Consider the following 24,396-nt stretch of genomic DNA (forward strand, 5'->3'; position numbering starts at 1 on the left):
TCTGTGCCTTTGTGTGTGTCTCCATGTGCACCTGTGAAACTGTGCACTGCCCCTTTCAGCCTGTTTTTTTATTGGTCTCCTGCCTGGCGTCCCTCTGTCACACAGAGGCTGTGCGCGTACGTGTGAGAGGGAGAAATTTTAGTGATATCTTTGCGAGCACCGATATGAGCTTCAACCTGAGCACCAGATTAAAAGAAGCAGCAGGTTAAAGACCCGGTGTGTCCGAACCAGGTGCGTTGGACATTTGCCTTTGCGCGTGTACCTCGGTCGGGTAATGTTTCGAAAAGTTCAGCGCTGTGGTGCATATCTGAGAACAGCTCAAGGTTAAAGGTCTAGGTGACACGGTTTAGATTAGGACTGTGGGTTAAGGTCAGATTGTAATCTGGCTGTGACGGTTAAGGTCAGGATGAGAGGCATAATAAAAAAAGCAGTGCACTGTGCATTGATGAGTGCCCTCACAATGACACAAGTAAATATATATGTATAAAGAGCACAACAGTACTGCTGCTGCTAAAGCAAGAGGACGCAAGAAAGCAGACGCTCTACGTACTTTATAACATTCTTTCCCATAAAAGCTCTAAGCTTGCACATTTCTGTTACATGTCACGTCAATTTAACTCTGGTATTCTCACATGATGTGTTCCTCCCACCCTCACCCTAATACAATATATGATAAATGTAATAAATCTCTCCTAAGAGGCTAGCAGGGAACTCCATGTGTCCTTGATTTCCTGCCTAAGCCATCTTCATTTGTGTTGTCTTTGTACTTGATCTGAACTTTTTGCAAATGAAGAAAGTTCACAAACTCTGGATCCAAAGGCATTATAAGGCAGATGGCCTTGGAAGTGAACTCTGCTGAAAATGAGTAGTACTTGGCTATTCTGCACAACATACACTCCTATAAACAAGCTGTTTTTCTAGTTTGAAATGTGCCAAAAGAGTAAGATTCCAAGGACTGAGGAAAGTGCAGCTTTGCAAAGGTGTTGGATTGCAGGCCGGTTCACTGGCTCCGCACAACAAAACAGCAATAAGCTGGTTGTTTGACCACAGCATGTCCTGCATCCGACTGGCTGCACGTGAGAGGTGGAATTATGACCAAATGGCTTAAGTCCTGCAAAAGTACCGGTAACGTTCCTGTGAAATATATCCCCTAATAAATTTCACTCATTTGAATTAAATTGAAACTTTTATATTCTTACATGCAAAACGATGACAGATTTTTGCTTTTCCAATTCTATTCGTTAAGTATTATGCAAGTAGAGCTGGGCGATAGAACGATAACGATATGTATCGCGATATAAGTTTTACTCGATAGAGAAATTAAGCTATCGCGATAGACCTCGCCGCTCTTGTCCTCTTAAAATAAAAAAAATAAATAAAAATAAAAAAAAGAACAGCCAATCCAAACTAAGTAGCGCAGAGCCGAATCAATCACAGCCGCAGCGTCACGTCGCATGACTTGTTACGTACAGCACAAGTGCCAAGCCGCACGTGTGTTTGTTTGGGAAGCAGCCAGCGGGTAATGGAGGAAATGAGTGTGCCGACTAGAAAAATCAACCGAGCGTGACCGAAGAGAAAACAGATGATGGTTCCAATGCCGGAGAGATTGTCGAACGGAAGAGCCATAGAAGTTCCGTAGTGGGAAGGTATTTCGGCTATTTCAAGTCTGACAAAAAACAGAGTAGCGTGCACTATAAATTGTGCCGAAAGCACGTCTGGAAATACAATAAACTGGTGCATGCGTCACACTGTGCGCCACGTTATTGTTTCGGTGAAATGAATTTCTACAATACTGTTACTGTTAATTCTACTCTCTGCAGTGTTTAAATGCTTACATATACACACAGTTACTGTCCCTCCACACATACGACTCGGTTCTGCTTCTATGCCCCAGCTTTGTTTACTTTTTCCCACCGAGGCTTCTAGACTTCTGATTGGCCAACATTTCTGCACGGTTAGGAATCTAGCGCCACCTGCTGCTTTGGCATGTTCATAGCAGCGTTTTCCTTCATTTCTGCCTTTATGTGTGGACGGGATTATTTTTTAAAATGAAAACGGAAAATCTCCGTTTTCAAAAATACCCGTGTACGTGTGGACGTAGCCTCAGTCTCTGACTGGAAGCGCTAATTCGTCATTCGGCTTTTGTCAGACTAAAGTAACTGTTAAAACTGTTTGAAAAGCTCAGCTATACAACAAGGAGAGATTGAGAATTTCCTTTTAGTTCTCAGTTTATTTGATATTGACAAAAGTTAGTCAGTTTTGTCTCTTCTTCTGTAAAACAAACTAAGATTTATTTTTAGAATTAATATTTTGTTTCTAAGTGGAATTGACAATTTAGTCTGTTTTGTTTGTTCTATTTTGAAACTTAAACGCTTTAGCGGCTGCCTTTTGTGTAGTTTGCAATATTTGCCTTTATTTATCTGAAAAAGTCTCATGTTCCTTAAGTACATCTACCCTGTTGAACTTATTATGGGAAATAAATATTTAAATAAAAACAAGTTGCTGATTATTTCACATTTTACTTGTGAGCAACGGCACATTTAAATCTTACAAATATAGTTATTTGGCTTATATCGTGATAGATATCGTTATCACCTGAAATGAAAAAAACATATCGTGATATGAAAAAATCTCATATCGCCCAGCTCTATATGCAAGTAAAACTATCCATCCATCCATCCATCTTCATCCGCTTTGTCCGGGGCCGGGTCGCGGGGGCAGCAGCCTAAGCAAAGAGGCCCAGACCTCCCTCTCCCCAGCCACCTCCTCCAGCTTATCCGGGGGAATACCAAGGCGTTCCCAGGCCAGCCGAGAGATATAATCTCTCCAGCGTGTCCTGGGTCTGCCCCGGGGCCTCCTCCCGGTGGGACATGCCTGGAACACCTCACCCAGGAGGCGCCCAGGGGGCATCCTTGTCAGATGCCCGAACCACCTCAGCTGGCTCCTTTTGATGTGGAGCAGCAGCTGCTCTACTCTGAGCCCCTCCCGGATGGCCGAACTTCTCACCCTATCTCTAAGGGAGAGGCCAGCCACCCTTCGGAGGAAGCTCATTTCTGCCGCTTGTATCCGCGATCTCGTTCTTTCGGTCACTACCCACAGCTCGTGGCCATAGGTGAGGGTAGGGACGTAGATCGACCGGTAAATTGAGAGCTTCGCTTTTACACTCAGCTCCCTCTTCACCACGACGGACCGGTGCAGCGTCCACATTACTGCAGCTGCAGCCCCAATCAGTCTGTCGATCTCCGGCTCCCTTCTCCCATCACTCGCGAACAAGACCCCGAGATACTTGAACTCCTCCACTTGGGGCAGGAACTCATCCCCGACCCGGAGTGGGCACTCCACCCTTTTCCGGCTGAGAACCATGGCCTCAGATTTGGAGGTGCTGATCCTCATTCCCGCTGCTTCACACTCGGCTGCGAACCGTTCCAGTGCGAGCTGGAGGCCCTCACCCGATGAAGCCAACAGAACCACATCATCTGCAAAAATCAGAGATGAGATTCTGAGGCCACCAAAGCGAAAGCCCTCCGCCACTTGGCTGCGCCTAGAAATCCTGTCCATAAAAATTATGAACAGAACCGGAGACAAAGGGCAGCCCTGGCGGAGCCCATCACCCACCAGGAACGAGTCCGACTTATTGCCGGCAATGCGAACCAAGCTCTTGCAACGGTTGTATAGGGATCGAATGGCCCGTAGCAATGGGCCAGACACCCCATATTCCCGCAACACCTCCCACAGGACACCCCGAGGGACACGGTCGAATGCCTTCTCCAAGTCCACAAAACACATGTAGACTGGTTGGGCAAACTCCCATGAACCCTCAAGTATCCTGGAGAGGATAAAGAGCTGGTCCAGTGTTCCGCGACCAGGACGAAAACCGCATTGTTCCTCCTGTATCCGAGGTTCGACTAACAGACGAACACTCCTTTCCAGCACCCTGGCATAGACTTTCCCAGGGAGGCTGAGGAGTGTGATCCCCCTGTAGTTGGAACACACCCTCCGGTCCCCTTTCTTAAAGATGGGGACCACCACCCCGGTCTGCCAGTCCACAGGTACTGCCCCTGATCTCCACGCAACATTGCAGAGGCGTGTCAACCAGGACAGCCCTACAACGTCCAGAGCCTTCAGGAACTTGGGGCGGACCTCATCAACACCAGGGGCTCTGCCACCAAGGAGTTGTTTAACTGCCTCAGTGACCTCGCCCCCGGAAATTGGCGGGCCATTCCCCTCATCCCCAGACTCTGCTTCCTCCTCGGAAGACGTGTCAGTGGGATTAAGGAGGTCCTCGAAGTATTCCTTCCACCGCCTGACAATTTTCTCAGTCGACGTCAGCAGCGCTCCGCCAGCACTATACACAGTGCAGGTAGAGCACCGCTTTCCCCTCCTGAGACGTCTGACGGTTTGCCAGAATCTCTTCGAGGCAGTCCGAAAGTCTTTTTCCATGGCCTCTCCGAACTCCTCCCACACCCGAGTTTTTGCTTCAGCCACTGCCCGAGCCGCATTCCGCTTGGCCTGTCGATACCTGTCGGCTGCCTCCGGAGTCCCACAGGCTAACCAAGCCCGATAGGACTCCTTCAGCCTGGTGGCTCCCTTCACCTCTGGTGTCCACCATTTGGTTCGGGGATTACCACCACGGCAGGCACCAACCACCTTGCGGCCGCAGCTCAATGCAGCAGCTTCGGCAATGGAGACGCTGAACATGGTCCATTCGGACTCAATGTCCCCAGTCTCCCTCGGAATGCTGTTGAAGCTCTGCCGGAGGTGTGCGTTGAAGATCTCGCGGACTGGGGCCTCTGCTAGACGTTCCCAGCACACCCTCACTACGCGTTTAGGTGCACCAGGTCTGTCCAGCGTCTTCCCCCGCCACCTGATCCAACTCACCACCAGGTGGTGATCAGTTGACAGCTCAGCCCCTCTCTTTACCCGAGTGTCCAGAACATATGGTCGCAGATCTGCTGATACGATTACAAAATCGATCATCGACCTACGGCCTAGAGCGTCCTGGTGCCACGTGCACTTATGGACACTCTTATGTTCGAACAGGGTGTTCGTTATGGCCAAACTGTGATTAGCACAGAAGTCCAATAACAGAGCACCGCTCGGGTTCAGATCAGGGAGGCCGTTCCTCCCAATCACGCCCCTCCAGGTCTCGCTGTCGTTACCCACGTGAGCACTGAAGTCTCCCAGCAGGACAACAGAGTCTCCAGGTGGAGCACCCTCCAGCACCCCCCCCAGGGACTCTAAGAAGGCTGGGTACTCTGAACTGCCACTCGGCGCATAAGCGCAGATGACAGTCAGGACCCATTCCCCGACCCTAAGGCGCAGGGAACAAACCCTCTCGTCCACCGGGAAAAACCCCAACGTACCGGCAGCAAGCCGAGGGGATATTAGGATACCCACCCCAGCCCGCCGCCTCTCACCAGGGGCAACTCCAGACTGAGACAGAGTCCAGCCCCTCTCCAGGAGACTGGTTCCAGAGCCCAAGCCATGTGTAGAGGTGAGCCCGACTATATCTAGCCGGTACCTCTCAACCTCACGCACTAACTCAGGCTCCTTCCCCACCAGAGAGGTGACGTCCCTATTGCCAGTCTTGGCAGCCGGGGGTCAGTCCTCCAGGGCCTCCGCTCCTGGCCGCCACCCGGCACACAATGCACCCTACCCCTATGGCGCCTCCTGCGGGTGGTGGGCCTGCGGGAGGATGGGCCCATGTCTCCTCTTCGGGCTGTGCCCGGCCGGGCCCCATGGACTAAGGCCCGGCCACCAGACGCTCGCCCTCGGGCACCCTCCCCGGGCCTGGCTCCAGGGCGGGGCCCCGGTAACTAGTGCTGGGCGATATATCGATTTTTTTAAAAATATCGATATATTTTTATACAAGACATAAGCTGTGACAATATCGTTTATATCGATATAGTCTATGTTGCATTATAATTACACTTGTGGAGCCGCTATTTTGCCTCTCTCTCGTCTGGGTTTGTTTGCCCCGCCTCTCACCCTCACTGAACACAAACCCCCTCCCCCATCGCTAAACCTCCAGTTGGCAACAAGATGGACACAGGAGCTAGCGAAGAGGAGCTCGTCGGAAAAAAGAAAACCAATGGCTCAATTATTTGGAGATGGTTCGGGTTCAAAGTGTCAGATGAGCAGCAGAATAATGTATTCTGTAGAGAATGTCGAAAAAGCGTCGCAACGAAAGGTTCGAGCACCACTAATCTTTACCACCATTTACAACTGCGCCATAAAGTGCAGTATGAAGAGTGTGTGAAATTGCGTGCTGTAGCCCAGACCGCAAAGTCTTCCGAGGTTCCTGCCGTGAAACAGACCACCTTACAACACTCATATACTCGTGCTGTGCCATATGATACAAAAAGTGAGAAGTGGGGGGAAATTACTAAAGCAGTGGCCTATCATATTGCTAAAGACATGGTCCCCATCTCAACTGTGGAACAAGAGGGCTTTATACAGCTGCTAAAAACTCTTGACCGAAGATACCAGTTACCTAGCCGGAAATACTTCACCAGAGAAGCACTGCCAAAAATGTATACTGATGTTAGACAGAGTCTCGCTGCCCAGCTCACCAAAGTGTCTCACTTCGCACTGACAACCGACATGTGGTCCAGCAGGACATGCGAGCCATATATGAGTGTGACTATACATTTCATGGAAGACTGGGAACTGAAAACTGCCTGTCTCCAGACCAGCTACTTTCCTCAAGACCACACCGGAGAGCATATAGCTGAAGCCCTGCAGGATGTGCTCAAAACCTGGAAGCTCAACCCGACGGGACTGGTTGCTATAACAACTGACAACGGGGCTAATATTGTCAAGGCGGTTCAACTGAACAAGTGGTCGAGGATCCAGTGTTTTGGTCACAGGCTTCATCTGGCCATTGGTAAGTGCAATACTGAATTTTTTGATTTGGAAAAAAAAACGCTAATAAATGAAAAGTGTATAGAGTCTCTTGTAGAGCTAAACATGCCTATGGACCACAAGACAAATATTTTTATAAGTCATAGCCAGCATATACATCTATCACTTAGAAATCGAAAGTTAGTTGAACAAATAAATAAACTATCCCTATTAAATCCAATAAACGTATTGGGGTGTATTTGTCTTTGTATTAGATTGAGTTGTGACACTAAATGAGGACCACAGCTGAGACAAGACAGGGATACATTTTTAAATACATAGTGAGATTAAAAGGTGTAAAAAAAATGAAAAAAAAACATGTTCTAATCATTTGGTGATCTGGTGATTTTACCAAGATAGTTTAACTAGAACCATTTCTAGGTTATACAATACACGACACATTTTGCAAATATTGTTAAGTCTTATGCATCACATTCTATACAACTGAGATGGATGTTAATTTGCCTTTGAGTGATTTGCATCTTAACATAACAATTAAAGTGATTTTAAAAGTTTGTATTTTGTGTGTCACAGGACATGCTATGGATGATGCCCGCATTACCCGGGCTATTTCTCTGTGTAAGAAAGTCGTCAGCAGCTTCTCCTACAGCTGGAGGAAGAGAAGAGAGCTGGCTGAAGTGCAAATACAGCTGGGTCTTCCAAGTCACCAGCTACTCACAGAGGCAACAACTCGCTGGGGATCAAGGCTTCTCATGATAGAGAGAGTTCTGGAGCAGGAAAGAGCACTTTCTAAAGTCCTCTCTGTCGACATGAAAACCAGACCTCTAGTCCCTACTTGGCAGGACATAGAGGTCCTGGAAGCAGTTCAGAAAGCTCTCAAACCCTGTCAGGACTTCACTGATGCACTTTCAGGAGAGAAGTATGTGACCCTGTCCTATGTCAGACCTGTGCTACACCTGTTTAACACTAGTCTCCTGGCACCTGGAGAGGAGGATAGTGAGCTGTGTAAATCCATCAAGACCCGCATTGTGGATTACCTCAACAATAAATATGCAGATCCATCCACCAGTGACCTGTTGGACATGGCTTCTTTTGTGGATCCACGGTTCAGGGCGAAATACATCCCTAGTGAGAAGATTAATGCACTAAAACATAAACTCATCTTGGAGGCAGAGTCTCTGCTCAGCTATCAGGGTACGTGTTTGTCTGAGCTGACTGATCCAGCCGTGCCTGAGTCTGCAGACCAAGAAGAAGCAGCAGTAGGACACACAGCTAAAAAAAAAGAGATCACTGGCAAGCTTCTTCCAGCACAGCACAGCCACCAACACTGGTTTCACAAAAAGGGAAGCAATCGAAAATGAATTTTCTAGCTACCTGTTGTCAGTTTGTGTAGAGAGTGATGCTGACCCTCTCAAATGGTGGAAGGAACATGAAGTTGCCTTTCCAGCACTGAGCCTCCTGGCCAAGAAATATCTTTGTGCGCCAGCTACCAGCTCCCCTTCTGAAAGGATTTTTAGTTGCAGTGGAAACATTGTAACCTGCCACAGGGCATCGTTGAAGCCTGATAATGTTGACAGATTAGTTTTCCTGGCACAAAATCTGTAAGCTGCACAGTTGTTGGCCTTGCTTGTTTGTGTTCTTTCTATATTGTTATTGTCATTGGAGATTTGCACAAAGACCCACTGACCAAAGAATGTAATTTTGTTAATTTCATTCAATCTGTTTACATGTTTGGTTTTTTGCACAAAGTACCAGATGATTGTTCAGCAATACACACAAAGAAGCACTTTAGAAAACTTTAATTCAGTGTAAGCACTTTTTAAAGAGCAAGATGCCTTTGTTATTTTAGATCTGCATCTTTTTAGTTTACATTTTACATTTAGTTTACAATTTTTAGCTTTTTGTTATGTATGAAAAGAAAAAAAATGGAGCATTATTATTTAATAAATGCTGACAATTTATTTTTGACAATTTTTTCGTGTACATCTACAGTTGTATCTTAATAAAAGTTACATGTGTGACATCTGGGACAAGTACCTTTGACCAAGAACTCTCTTTTTGTTCTTACTTTATGGGATTAAAAAAATATCGAGATATATATCTTATATCGCCATCCAGCTAAAAAATATCGAGATATGAATTTTGGTCCATATCGCCCAGCTCTACCGGTAACCCTATCCCGGGCAGGGTAAACTGTTCCCTCGGTGTCCTTTTCATAAGGGTCTTATGAATCGCTCTTTGTCTGGTCCCTCACAACTAAATTAACTAAAAATGAAAAGAAACAAGTGACAGTGAAAGAAAGTAAGAGCCCCATACACACAATGAGGCTGTAACAGGAACATGAACTCTTGGTTATGCAACTCACTTAGCAACCCTCAGCACTACAACTGCGGGTCAAAGTGTAGCACTCTAAAAAGTGTCCCAAATGTGCTTCTGTGTACCTGATGATCGGGCTTTTTCCTGCTGACAAACACAGATATGTCTTCACTGCCATTCATGCAGTATTCATACATGCACCACATATATCTCAGTAATTGGTGCTTCTGACATGTCAGATGTCAGAAGCACTATTATTAAAATATTCTGAGATTAGAATATTTAATTTGAGTGTTTCACTAAATAAACTGTTTCCACTCAGTTACAGATAGTTTGTTTAAAGAGGAGGGGTATGTATGAGTTATTTATGTTTTTTAGCTGCCTGGAAACACGAATATTAATTTAACTCTACGCTATAGTCAGAGAGTCAGAGTAGTGTTGACAAACAGCAGCTTTCAAAACTTATTTCTGCCTGCAGCATTTTATCCCACACAATACTGAAATCTACCTCTGCCTCAAACGGTTAGTTTGGTTGGGTATTTGTGTAACTTTTGTCACTTAAAGGGTTAATCTAGATTAAAATGAACGTGTTAAAACAACAAAGGCACATAGCAGTACAGCAACAGCTCCATGTCTGTGACATCAAATTACTGTTTTCATCAAGAGAGTCTTGCAGCTTTGAGGACAGTAATTTCTTTCTTTGTGTGCTGTTTTCACAAACAAACTTTGTCACATGTCGACACAAAATCAATTTCATAATTTTACAAAAAAGTAATTTCGAGGCATTCAGTGTTTTAAGGTCGAGACTAGAATGTCGCTGGCCAGTGAAACCCAATGACGTGACCAACACTTGTGAGCCAGCGCTTGGCGACGGTGGCGAGGAAGGCAGATACCTCTAACAGAACCAGGCTCAGGGAGGCCCGGGGATGTTCCACAAATAGTGAGGGGTGTGAGGTCTAGGAAAGGCAGGGAAATACACATCAAACTGTTCTGAGATTATATTTGCTGGACTGACAGTTTGTGTCCCTCTATGGTCTAAGAGAACCAGAGACACGAGGGGGAAGAGTGAAAACTTTCATGCTCAGTTTATGGACTCAAGCACTGATTTTGGGCTATACCAAATAAAAATAAGAAATCAAATTTGTAAATCTTGGTCAGGCCACACAAGTCACACTCAGACCCGCCCATTGTTTGCAAACAAGGCGGTGCCGTCAGAAAAGCTCGACATTCCAAAACAGAACTTCTTACATTATTTATGGTGCTACCTCGTTTAAAAATATAACATAATACACTGTGACAGCAGCAAACCGAGATGGCAATCAAACAATGCTCTAACACTCTGTTCATAAAGTAGATTACCAACAGAGGTAAATTCAGATGAAAACACACGTGCACATATTTTGTCAGCACTCAGCATTGAGGCACCAACAGAAACTGGCTGTGTTGGGGAAATGCTTCAGAGGTTTACGTTGAAAGCACTTACTCACTGTCTAACGCCTCTGCACTAGGCCTTTGCAGGAGGGGCCATTAATTGTCACCTGATGTTGTTACACCACTTATGAAATAATAACAACTAATTAAAGCCATGAGATGATAATATTAACAAAGAACTTTACTAGAAGGTCAGTCATTGAGGTTGTGTTTAGTATTTTACAAAAGGCTTTAAAAAGAAAGCTATAAGCAAGTAGAAGCACACTTTGTATATCAGTCAGTTCCTTGGTAAGATTACTGTGTGGTGCCGTGTCCTTGAAGCAGAAAATTAAAAGTAAACTAACAAAGGTTTAATCAAATCCAACATAATCCGTTTCTTACTTCCTGTCCGTCACCTTGTCTTTTTTCCCCACTAAGATCTTCCTCTTTTTCTTCCTTCCTTCTTCTTTTTTTGTTTTTATATACTCTCTTCCTGTCTACTGATGCAAGTATTCTCCAGGGTAACACATCACAACATAACAACATCACTATGACACAAGACAGAGATGTGAGCTGAAGGGTGGGGGGGAAGTAAAATTCAGAGCAGACACACAGTCCAAAGTGCATCTGCATAGAAGAAAACTGAATGAATGAGGGAAAAAAGAGAGGAAAAAGTGAACAAACGGTCTTCTCTACATGGCACGCTGGTACAGCAGAGCTAACATGTGCAAGTGAAGCCGACAGAGTTCACTAGCGTTGAACACTGGAGCGCAAGTTGCCACCTCAGGGAATTGCTCAGCATTGCTCAGTCGAGCCACGTTAGCACAGAGCGCCTGGAGACGCTGGAGTCGCAGGGAGCCCGGCTTTGATCGCCTCCCTAAGATCCGAATACGAGGATAAGGGGAATATGCTGGGAGGAGGACCTACAGGGAACACACATGCACCGAGAAAAACCACTTCAAGGTGTACACATGGGCACACACACACTGCACTACTTCAATTGCAATTTTTCCAAACATTTAAAAGACATACTGTACAGTAAGAACTACCCACGCATGCATAGTAATAATCTTCTGCCACTGATTCCCTGCAAAGGTTTTCTCTCCCACTCCCAACCACAAACAAGCACATGTGTTCTGGAAACGTGTAGAACGCTCGATGCACCCAGACATAGGAGACGCCGATATGAACGAGAGCTCAAAACCAGCAAACCCACCACTGAAAATTAAGTCCGAAGCTGAGTTAAATATGAACGGGGACAGCAAACAGCATTAATGCTACAGGCGCGCTCTCGAGCAGTAATCTGACAGTCAGGCAGACAACACGTATAATGGCCGGATTACGGACTTTCTACCACAGGAGAGCAAAGCGGATCCAAACTGTTGCTGCTCGAGCAGGTTTCAAGAGACCTCATTCAACACCTTGACACAAGCGTTTAGTCTCACTCGCCCCCACACTTTCATTCCTGTCAGAATGTGCTGAATGACGCGTCAACCTCTACTCTTTTTCTTGTCTGTCATGCTTTTAGCCGTGCCAAGAGAGTCGTTTCTTCTTGAAGTTATAATTGCTTGTACAAGCCAAAGTTAAAGTTCACTGGTTGAGGACAGAAACTACGCTACGATCGGACCAAATGTTGGGGTGGCATCTTCCAGAAAAGTGAAAAGCGCCGTGAAAAAAAGGTGAATCCACTCAAACATTTAGAGCTAAACCTCAAATCTCTCTTCATCTATTAGCTTTAAAGGCTATTTTTATTTTTTACTAATACTTTTATTTTTTAATATGTACTGAAGGAAGCATCCTTTCCCCAGCAGGAGACCAATGAAGGTCACACGAGGTAGTAACAGGGCTTTCACCCAGAAGCCTAAGGTCCAATGCCTGCATTTTCTCTTATTTGAGGAAATATCTTTCAAATAGAGTTCATCTGAGGAAATAAGCACAAATTATGCGTTTTTGCAATAGGGTGCTAATAACAAGGGCCTGAAGATGCAATTTGAAATTGGTTCAGTGCTGAATTATACCTACCTGCATACCTGGATCGGTTCAACTCTTGGGTCAGGTGCCTTTTTTAATGCTTCATATCATCATTCATAAGTCAGTGTTAAGTGGCATAACCTTCTGAAAGCCTCAAGTCCACTTAAAAAAAAATATAAAAGTGGGCTCCTTGGAAACAAAATATAAAGAAATTAGGGGTGTCTCATTGTACAGGAACTGAATTTATAAAAGACAAAGCTGCAGAAAATGATAAGGAAAATTAGTCTGGCGTAAGGCATCTTATGTAATTGCTCCATCTAAAGAAAAAAAAAACATGTACCATGGGATACTAGTGCAATACAACATTACATACACTTTATTTGCATGTTTGCTTGAGATAGGGCTGGGCCATATTATACCGTTCACGGTAATACCGGTATAATGTTAGGCAACGATAGGAAAATGAAATATCGCGATAGAATGGGAGTAAAACGCGCATGCGCAGTGCCTTTGTTTTCATACGCACATGGCCGATTGTTGAGTGAAACAGATGAACCAGAATTGGTTTGTAAAAATGGTGCAACTTCCGTGATGTGGAACTGGTTTGGTGTTTGTCCATCAGATACACAACAAAGCACATTTTTTTGCAGAACATGCAAGCGGCCGTCGTTATTGTCGTATTTGTCGGACTAAGATGCTCTTAAATCTGGGAGTAATCTGGGTCCTAAACTCCGTATACTTCAGGTCAAACAACACTGCAGCATCACTTAGAGTTAAAAACTGTCTAAATTCTTTCATCTTTAATAAAACGATCAGCATTGCTGCTTTACCAGGTGTAACTATAAAGTTTAACTTCCAGGCATCCATGAAAACAAAAGTTATTACATTTAACGGAGTTAGAAGTTAGCAGGAAGCTAGCGGAAGTTAGCTCGCTAGTTACCTAAGCATGATATTGCATGTTCTGACTGAGAGATTTCTGAAAAAAATCAAACGTACAGCTCTGCTATCACTTCCAACATAAATGAAGACAGGAAACTAAACAGCAGTGACGTTTGTAGGGTTACTGAAGTTGGGCTAGCTGGTATATAATGATGTGCTACGTGATCGCTAGCGACACAGCTATGTTAGCATAACATAAACAGTGAAGCTGGAGGACGAACACTAACACTTTTCCACTTATAAAAGTTAACGTGAAGGTTCTTCATGGTTAGAGACAAATGCAATCGCATGGCAGGATGCTGTAAACGGACCAAACTTCAGTCAGGAGAACAACTGAGATAATCCATCCACAATACGAGGTTAGTCATTAATATACTGCAACAACATGGGAATAGAGCAGCTGCCAGAGAATTCAACATTAATGAATCAATGGTACAGAAGTGGAGGAAGCAAGAAGAATGAGTTTAATAAAGTTTGATTTATCTGACTGCTTTGTTTCGCTTAATGTGCCTTATAATCCTGTGCACCTTATGGTCCGAAAAATACGTACTGCACACTGCAGTTTAATGTTGCAAAGCACCTCTTTTTAACTTCAGTGGATATTATACATGGTTATGCTCAGGATATGTCAGCCCATTTCTACTGGAAATCCCTTTTGGTTAAACTTTCAGCAAGGAATTTGCATTTGCACTGTTACATTTTTATAAAGCTTTAATGTACATAAAAACCAGCTTCTTGTTTAAGTGAAAATAAATGGAAGGTTGTCTTTTTGCGCTAGTAATGTTGTGGAGTTGTATTTTGTCTCGCATCAATTATATCGTCGGTTATATCGTTATCGCAAATTTTCAAATATATATCGTGATAAATATTTTTGGCCATATCGCCCTGCTCTAGCTTGAGAGTTGAATAGAAGTGGGTCAAACACAGCTGCTGACAAGAACAGCTATTGGCTGAGAGATAAAGTTTGAGGAGAAAAACATACATATCTTATTATGAAGGCCTGCAGGCAGTATTAAATCTTTTAATTTAACAACTGCTTTGTTCTTGTTTGAAACTATTTTGTATGCTGACTAAGTTTAAGTTGTTTTTGAAAAAAGAAAAAAAAAGATTCATCCTTACAAATGACTGAAAATCTCACTTTTGAACATAAGGCAGACCTGACGTGCACACCAGAAGTGTGTGCATGTGGCCTGCCCTCAGGGTAGTGTTTAACCAAAGAAAACACATCAAAAATAATTGTGCACATATTAGGCATTATCTGTCCTGCACCAAATACTTTACCATCCCTCTTTTGACACTGTGCTCAACTTTAAGAAGATAATAGTTATTATGGGGTTCACAGCGTGACCTTAGGAAGTCACCAGCATACGTCAGGAAGCACTACGCCCGTGGCAGGTTCCTGCTGGCAGCACAGGTGCTCATACGCTCACTTAACACACACTGAACACACACACACATACACACATACACACATGCTGATGCACAGACATTTGGCCGGGACACTGCAGATACATCCTCCTAGCCACACTGATAAGCCTAACCACACACAAAAAGATGCACACACATAAAAAGTACAGGTGCTCACACTGCCCCACCAGCTGTCCCTGACCAAGTGACCAAGACAGAGAGGACAAAGGAACAGAGAGACTACAAGAAAGAGAACTGAGCAGATGCCAATACTGACAGGTGTGTGTACTATATGTGTGTGTGAGAGATGTGTGAGTGAGCGCGTCCATGCGTGCGGGACAGATCATGGCTCGCTTCCAACATGCTGCACTGCCCTTAACCCAAATAAGGTCCAGTTATCTTTGTTTAACCTTGACTGCAAGTGACGTGTGTATTTTTAGCTTGCATTATGTGCGTCCACACCTGCAAACTCATCAAAAACACAGGCCCGGGGAAAAGCCATAAAAAAACACACTCCCTCCTTTAGGAGCTTAAATATGGAGCTCGACATTTCAAGTCAGCGCAGTTGCTTCTTGAGGCTTTATGTCACTGTTGAGTTATGTTTGTCTTGTGACACATCATAAAAGACTGCTCCCGCTCACTCCTACAACAGAGCGACAGTCAATTATATAACCAAGGTCAAAGGGTCAGAGTACCTAACCCTGTGTTGGCCACACCCTGCTGCCTCTTAGCAAGCCATAGTGAGACAAGGTGTCAATACTTGGATGTCCAGTGCTGCTCTCCAGGCTCCAGGGGCTTAGCTCAAACATGCCTTAGTGTGAAATCTCCTCAGCCCTGCAGTTACACACTGTTGAAAACTCTAATAGTATCAATTAATCAAATTAAAATACATGAATTGTTTTGTTTTCTTTAGTTTTCTTAATCCCATGGAGAGCACCTTCAAGGACGAAGGTGGACAAACGTTTGGTTTAAAGTCCAACATGTTCTTGTAAATTAACTGCATACTGCCAGGTCCTTAATTCCTCTTTCACTGTGCGCACTTTTCTGGAACAGGAACTTATGGATCAAATACTTCCACAGAGTGAGGACTAAATACGGCACTATTTTTTAAAAGAGGTCAGCTATTAAAATGGTGTATGGCCTTTTGCTATCAATGTATATATCACAAATACTTCACAGGCAAGAGAGGCATGTAGGAGCTTGTAGTCCAGCTACAGACAGCATTATATTGTGGTCTTGTAAAGTATAACAGTACAGTTGCTTGTGGCAGCTTGTTACACTGGGCGTTAGTCACAGGGATGGGCACCATGGGGCTACAAACTGCTACAAGGTCATGCTGAGATTACATAGTTGGAGGGGCCAAAAATTTAATGTGCACTCACTCAAACGCACACACCCCTTAGGGATTTGTATTTAGCTGTTAATGGCCCCAGTTAAATAAGTAAGGAAGCGCTTTAGATAATATATAAATGGTGAATTTTCTTATCACATCTGTTTGGCAAGGTTTTTTGTTTTTAAGTACGAAGGCGTAGGCTTGCTAGGACATCCTTAACATTTACATTATTTCTGTAGCTACTGTATTTAGCTGTATTCTGTCAGTACTTTTACAGTGCATTAACATCTCACAAAATAAAACAGTGAATCACTGCCAGCACTGCACTCGAAAGTTTAAATGAGGGCAGGTTTTAGTAGTGACTGCTTCTGCCTTTCTGTGCAGAAAAAAAATGCATGCATTAGAAAAAATAAACACACACACACACACACACACACACACACACACACACACACACACACACACACACACACACACACACACACACACACAGGGTTGTCTGAGGTCAGGGAATTCTAAGTGCATTCCCCCCTTGACACATACTGTACGTCTCTTTCATACACACACACACACACACACACACGCACACCACGAGTGCCGTACAAACACAGAGACAGACACACACACACTTACTCAGAGGAGCGCCCCGAGTGTCGATTAAAAGACTGAAAGTGGGGCAGGCGCACAGTTCTTCTTCTCTGTGAAATTACTGCAGTTCCTTTTAGCCCACCTCAGCACACACACACACACACACAGCCACTCAAATGCACACATACTTAGATCTAGCCCTGTGTCCATTATATGTGCATAAATACAGCACAAGATAACAGGTCCATAAGTTGGCTTAATAATTGGGTGATACCTGCCATGAAGGAGAGTACAGGAGCCAACCACTTACTCGTGCTGGCAGAACAAAAAATGACTGAAATGCTGTTTACTTGGTGCTTTGCATAATTATGCTATAACAGCACATCCAGAACACCCCAAATATTAAAAATAAAGCGCCCTATTGCTTCAGTGGGTGTCCACTAACTGTTGAAAGATACCCTCATGTCTCATCTGTGTGAATGTGATATGTGATATATGTCAGCTTTTAATGTAAACTAGCTGATTATGAATTCAAACTGCTTTTGCCATGTAGTACTGCATATTTTAAGAACAGCTTACCCTGAGCTTTTTACGCGAGCACAAATTAAAGGATCAATTTAAAGGATTAAGAATATCCAGGGGGGATTGAAAGGCATCATTACAATAAATTCTGCAGTCATAATGCTCGCCTTGCTATAGAATTGCAAAATGCTTCTATCTGAGATATTACTTCGAAAATAGCACAGTATTTATTTATTTTTTTGCTTCTTTTTTTGTTTTGCTTGGGGTTTTTTCTTTCTTGCTTCTATCACTATGCTATTCTGTGCAAGACCAGGATTTCTTAAACCTTTCACTGCACCTCCAGTGTTAAAAGATGATCTGGTCCATTGATTTGTGATCTTGGAACTTTTCACAGAAAAGTTGCAGATCTGCAAATACTGGAACCACTAAAAATAGCTCTCAGGGAATTCAGATGCCAGTTACCTCTTGCAGGACTTTGAACAGCAAACACATCTGTTCAAAGGACAGATGTTTTACAGATTACATTATTACAGAAATGCTTAATTTTCTGTATTTCATGTTATATAAATATATGTTTGCTTTACATGTTTGTTTTTTTGTTAAACAATCGATTCCAAATGTCAGTTATTACAATTACCATTCATTTGTTTTGGAGCAGCACGATTCATTTACCTTCAGCCTTTGCGCAGCACCTAAAACAAACCTTTGCAATCCTTAATTAAACTTCAGGTAGTCAGACACAGACGTGCGCTATTTTTGGCAGATCCACCTCATTCTGAGTCACGCACAAATGTTGGAAATCTGTCATGAATCATTCTACTTTGGAACAAAAAAAACTAAAATGGCTTTCAGTTACATGTCTGTACAAGCGGTGCCAATGACATACTGTGGTACCCTGAATTTAAAATTCAAATTTGCATGATTTTCCAAATGCTAAGTTCCACATTAGAGACTAATAAGAATAAAAGAAATCATGAGAAATGCATCAGGGTTTCTTGTTTATCAGCTTTACAGAGAAAAATGCTTTAGAGACGCATCATACTTCACAGTTTATCCCAAAATGATGTATTGAACATATGCTTTCAGGTATGAAGCAATTGATCTGGGCTATGCTTGGTAGAGGTATAATGCCAGTTACAAATCTCTCAACATGTGCACACTGTGCACAAAATACACAAACTGATCCGAGGCTTTTTCCATCTTGCGGGGCTTACAAACAGAAACCCATTTAAATGAGTGCAGGACACAAGCTTACTACTTTTACGAGGCATTATGAAACTGTGCCTCAGTTTTAGAAGATTAGAAGTAAACAACAACAATAAAACCCTACAAATCTCTTTTCCAAAGCTGGAGCATACGGGACCGAGTAGTATTACTATTGGTCCACTCCGATCATGTGCTGCACTTGGCAAACGCACTTAGGGCCGAGAAAGACCTGTGCAAAAAGTTCAAACAGAAACCTGCAAATCCAGCAGCTTCTTAGCAGCCTTGTGCAATTTTCCTGAGAATTAGATCATAGGCTGGGAGAGGGGACTGGATTTTTCTGTGTTGTGATTTTGGGAAATGAAAGTACACGTTTGAAACATGAACCTTTTGAAGTTGTGGATGTGTCCAGTTTTACATTGATCACTCAGGAACTGTTGATGCAACATCACTTGCAAGAGAAACTGATAAAATACAGATAGCTTTTGGGTCATACTGATAAGGCCTGGACTTGCAGGTCAGCAGATAGGAAGTCAAACATACTCATACTGGCACTTTGTGTTAAAACACACATTCAAGCACACATGCTGCACAGTTAGAAGGATTGATAATGCTCACATTGTGCAGAATAGCATGCAAATAACATGGAAAAGCTGCATTAAATTTTCTAAATAAGATACTGGCACAGAGCAGGATATTGAAAGTACTTCAGCCTTTTCTTAAGTATCCCTAACGTGTATTTCCCTAACTATCAATATATTGACATTACCAAGACAACACACTATAAACAAGCCACGAGCACTAGCAACCATGGTGCAAGACAGCTGACTCATATTTTAACCTCCTCGAATCTTAAATATAGAGCTCAGCTCCTCAAAACAAACACCCACCTTGACATTTTCTCACATCTTGCAATTTAAAACAATACTGATGAATAAGTGCCACATCATACAATGTGTGTAATACAAACTAAATGCGGTGCAAAGAGGAGAGAACCTATTAGCAAACTGAATCATGGGAAGATGAAACATGCACTTACAGCCCTGTTTATAGTATCTCATAAGAATCATGATAAGCACTGACAAGCTTAAACCCGACCATTGCTGTTCTAATTTGTTTTACAGGAACTCAAGCAACAAGGTATCTGCAGATGTTAGCTGCTGTGAATAGTTGTGATTCAGGGTCGCCCTGTTCAAGAGCAAATATCACAGAGCTCGGGTCTATCTGAGTGAATAAACTTAGCAGTGTGTGCATCAATGTTGCTGTTGGGTTTCTATCAGGAGGCCAGGAAACCTCTTCCCTACTTTGTTTCATATCCACAATAAGAGACCTTGTGAAGTTTCCAGTTGGTTTTATCTCTGTTTTTCAAGTTCAAGAAATAGAAAAGCTTTGGACATCTACATAAAGTATCCTCAAATGGCTCTCCCGCTCTCTTGTGCATGTTTACGTTAAAACTACCACACCAAAGCACATTAAACAAAATAGCCTCCAATTTATTTATTACAGCCAGGGTGGTTCAGTTAAGTCGCAAACTGAGTAATATTGTCATTAACCTGTTACTTTCTGTTCAGCACCTTTACACATTCAACTGGCTAATCTCATATGGTTGTGTAACATTTATGCTGCTTTAGCGTGACACCATGTGTTGCGCACTGCAAGCCGCTTTACAACCCAACTCCACTCCAGCTTCTCCTTTCATGCTGTTTGTGATTTACTTGCTCAACCTTGCTGTAGCCATTCAAACAACACAGCTAATAGGAATTTGTCTCAGTGTGCTCACATATAACTACAAGACACACCCAACAACACACAATACAACACAACACAATACAAATACAAAAAGTACATCTAATTGATCGAGCCTATCCCTGTTGGGAGAAGACTGAGCAGGTGATGTGTTAGGTGGAAGGGGTCAGAAACAATCCTGCTAGCCATTGTGATGGCATAGTATGAAGCTATGGAAGGTAGATCGCAACCAATGATCTCAGAGGCTCTACATGCAATGTTTATAAGCTGTTGTTTGGCTTGAGCTACGATAGCAAATCGGGCTGGGCTGAAAGTAAGCATGCTTACTCTGTAAGCATTTGTCATAGTACAGAATCACATAGCCATTTCTCAAAATCTATCACTAAACTTACATTTTTTTCACACACATGTTGTTTACACTACGGATGTACCGACTGCTTATGTGAATCACATATTGTTCTGATCCCAGCTGGAAAAGATCTAAAGCGAATTCATTTCGGTTCTATGTTGTTTACTACACCACGCACTTGCAGTGTTTAAGTACTGTGCATTTCACCACACAGTCGTGTCCACGCAGTTATCTGCTGTGATGAACCAGTCCGTCTGTTTCTGCGCTATGACGGCATCTCTTTCATATTTGTCTGCATTTACATTCACGCACTGAGGTGCTTTACCTCACTTACCTTTCACAACATCTTATCTCTAAAGCATGCCATTGTTGTCTCTATTTTATCATAATGAAAGCTGAAAAGACTGAACAGCAACTCGAGACGATGATGTCTGCAACAGTTACGCCCTTTCCTGAAATAGCTGTTATGACAGGTGTATTTTGTTCAAGTTCAATGTCCTGAAACAACATGTTTTTTGCATGCTTTAACTCCACCCTTGACCCAAATGGACACATGGATTCTCCTCCCTCTCTCTCCACACCATTTCTCTTGCTTTAGGTAAGAATGTAAATGGTAGCCATAAAATGCCTCTTAAAGGTATACGCTACCTCAGTGCTCTCAACCTCCACCCTTTCAACAGTTAGGTAGCGTGCCCTGTCAGGTTGCAAATGCACTCAGCTTCATCTGAAGCAGCCCTGCTAGAGATGCTGTGGGGGCAAATAGCTAGGAGAGCTAATGGCACATCATGTAGCATTAAACCGAGCTGACTAGGCGCTGGTATCCAAAACCAAAGCACTGGAGAGGAGGGGGAGAGAGAGCATCTTTTTCCCCTCGAAAAGGCTGTTCCTGAATTTTGAGGCTAAATGAAGGGGAAAGGTCTGACGGGAGAAGAGAAGGGGAGTTACACAGTTACGTTAGTGGTGAATGTTGACATCTGACAGGCAGGCATAGTAAGCACCCATATACAAACTACCAAATCTTCAGTCAGAAATATTATTTCTGAATTTTGAAAAACACACAGTAAAACTAATACAGTTCTCTAACAAATTGTTTTAACAGTGCTGCCCTGCTGTGGCCTTAACGGGCCATGCTATCAGAGGAAAATAGCAGAGAGCACAGAAGCAGTGTCAACAGCAGACAATGAAAGCTAAGCCCAGTCAATTTATTTCCAAGGCTCTTAATTACTGTTATGATCTTATAGCTCTTCACAACGCCTACATTACTAAATGGAAACAATATCACAGCTTAGACCTATGACTGAAACAAGTTAACATTTGCAGAAAAGCCTCAACATGAAGAAGCCCTCGAGCTAGATACTTTTAAAGGGATCCACCTGCCAGACTTCAGTTGAAGCCATTTGAACTGTGGTTTAGTTTCTCTAATAGACTGTCAGACCGTTAAACAACAGGCCAGGGCCGGAAAATCATATCTGGAGCAACACACCACTTAAGTGGGGATTCCACCTTAAATGGTTCCCAAAGAGAAGGGAAGTGTTTATGGGGGATGGGGGATCAGGCCAGGTTCTAGGCGTCTATGTTAGGGTGTGCAGCTAGAAATAACATGTGGGTCAGAGACGAAGACTGAAGGTTAGAGCAGGCAATAGTAACTCGCAGGTTCCTAGTCTGCAGTCTCACAGAGAAAGGGAGAGAGAGCGTGCCAGGTGTCGTCCAGATTGGATGTCAGTCCATCTCTGCAGTGTTTCTGACCGGTCGTTCTGCACCGATGGAAGCACTGAGCTGAACATTAACTGCTCTCTGTAACTGTGTGCTGAAACCTCCAGCACTAGATTTTCCCGAATCAATTAAATTACGCGCAATACCTGCAACATTATGCTGAAATTCAAGCCCTGTAGACATACTGCAAACAGTACACGGGTATTTTTAAATACTGCACATGTATGCATGCATTACCAGATGTAAGAGAGTTCCCGTAAGAGGGAAGTTACAAAGTTCCCTTAAGAGCAGTCAAAGTTAGGGAATGTACAAAAACAGAAAAGTTTTTGGTGCTTAGTAATTTCCCATTAGGGAACTTTCTTTTTCTACCACAGGTAATTCCCTTGGGCAAGTCCCTGTGGATAGGTGTGTACGCTGGCTATAGCACAGTATCCGTGCACATATTTTCAAATATATGCTGATACTGAGCTGCATGTAAGGTTGTTAATGTCTGATCTCAATAAGAGTTAGATTATTCATGGCCATCCCGTACGTGTTGTTTCTTACTCTGTGTTCATGACGGCCTTACTGCATGTTAGTATGAGTGTCTACAAGAACGGCTCACTTTAAACAATATCTATACCCATAGCAGGTATGAGACTGGGCCCCGTTAGTCTGAGCTCTCTGGCAGCTAATATTAGATGATAGTGTCAGAGAATTGGACCTGGTCTGGCCACAGTGAAACCTTACATTGACCTCATTTATCTGTGTCATAGCTCATCAGCTGGCCTGCCACACAGTCACCCACTGTTGAACACACTCACGAAAACATGACTGAGCTGCAGCATCCACAAAAACTAACACACAAATGCCTGAATAAATGCACACAAATATACAGCTATAAAACTGAAGACACAAAAATAATAGAAAGCAGAGTTGAGGAGCAGGCATTTTTTAGGCCACATTATACTAAATTACAACTTTCTGATTATTCTTTTGTCTTATTTTGACATTTTTTGTTCCTGCATTTTGATTTATTGTGACCACAAGATGCAATTTATTCCCATTTCTGTTTCCCCATTTTGGTTAAGTTGTGCACACACAATAATAAGAGCTGTCGGACAGCCCAGGCAGTCTCCCTTTTACTTTGTTGGAATGATATTCACAAATTTAAGCTTTCCAAATCAATAACTCATGAGCAAATTGTTGGTAAAACACGGGCGGCTCCTCTTTGTAGCCACAGCACGGCGAATAACAAGCTGCAACTTCATTTTCAACAAGAGGAGGCGTCTCTCCACGTGCACCCAACCGACCCTCTACAACACCGATACTACAAATACTACAAAAATTATAAATAACTTCACTCCTTCACAGTCGTGTCAGAAAAATCACTTCACACATGGTCTCCTGTTTTACCAGCTATGTCTTTCCTCCATATGGCAGCTCCCAGGCTCCGTACACATCTACACATAATATATACAGTTTTTGTTTTTCTCAACTCAGGGAATTATTTCTAAACTTGAGAACAAAGATCGCATTATCTTGCAAAACACCATTCCAATCAAATCAATAATAGAAGCGTGACGCTATTAAAAAAAGCATAGAAGAGAAAACTGTTATAGACGGTAAAACAGCAGGAAGAAAATGAATTCTCTTTATTGTACAGAAATGAATTCCTATAATTGTCTTGCACCATACTTGTGTCAACTCACTCAAAGCAGGAGTGATGCTACCACCGTACAAGTCAGCTCTCATCACCCAGTAATGCATACAATACAGTGACTTTCATCAAACAAGAACTGCGGGCCACTGGTTTACAGTGCCAACCAAATTTATTAGACCACCACCCAATGTAATCTTTATACCACAGCTGCACTAAATTACTGATCATTATCAAAATATTTTATCACATTTCTTTTATTAAAATGATATTTTTAATGGCAAAACTATAAAGATTTTCCAATTTACTGTTATACAAACAACAAAAATCTGAAAAAATCTTTTTAATTAAGATGCCAAATTACAGTTATTTACTTGCATTCCTCAATAGAGGGTG

The 24,396-nt window shown here is 43.1% G+C and overlaps 2 protein-coding genes across 2 annotated transcripts in view; one reads left to right on the forward strand and one right to left on the reverse strand.

The window, feature by feature from the left end:
* Nucleotides 1–24,396, reverse strand: part of atxn1a (ataxin 1a) — a 110,337-nt gene that overhangs the window by 77,718 nt on the left and 8,223 nt on the right. The window lies entirely within an intron of this gene.
* LOC146643811 (E3 SUMO-protein ligase ZBED1-like) lies at nucleotides 5,908–8,457 on the forward strand. The gene is made up of 2 exons (XM_085396847.1): nucleotides 5,908–6,886; nucleotides 7,438–8,457. The coding sequence occupies exons 1-2, from the start codon at nucleotides 6,043–6,045 to the stop codon at nucleotides 8,223–8,225; spliced, it is 1,632 nt and encodes a 543-aa protein (XP_085252973.1). The 5' UTR covers nucleotides 5,908–6,042; the 3' UTR covers nucleotides 8,226–8,457.

The sequence above is a fragment of the Rhamphochromis longiceps genome, linkage group LG22 (genome assembly GCF_057381845.1).
Source record: "Rhamphochromis longiceps isolate RC_006_pf linkage group LG22, R_longiceps_female_GT1.1, whole genome shotgun sequence".
Classification (NCBI taxonomy): domain Eukaryota; kingdom Metazoa; phylum Chordata; class Actinopteri; order Cichliformes; family Cichlidae; genus Rhamphochromis; species Rhamphochromis longiceps.

Bases quoted from the DNA above. Each gene is read 5' to 3' on its own strand.
- LOC146643811 (XM_085396847.1), top strand. From the start codon at position 6,043: ATGGACACAGGAGCTAGCGAAGAGGAGCTCGTCGGAAAAAAGAAAACC. The intron at 6,887-7,437 runs GTAAGTGCAATA...TGTGTGTCACAG, and splicing joins CAGGCTTCATCTGGCCATTG to GACATGCTATGGATGATGCC.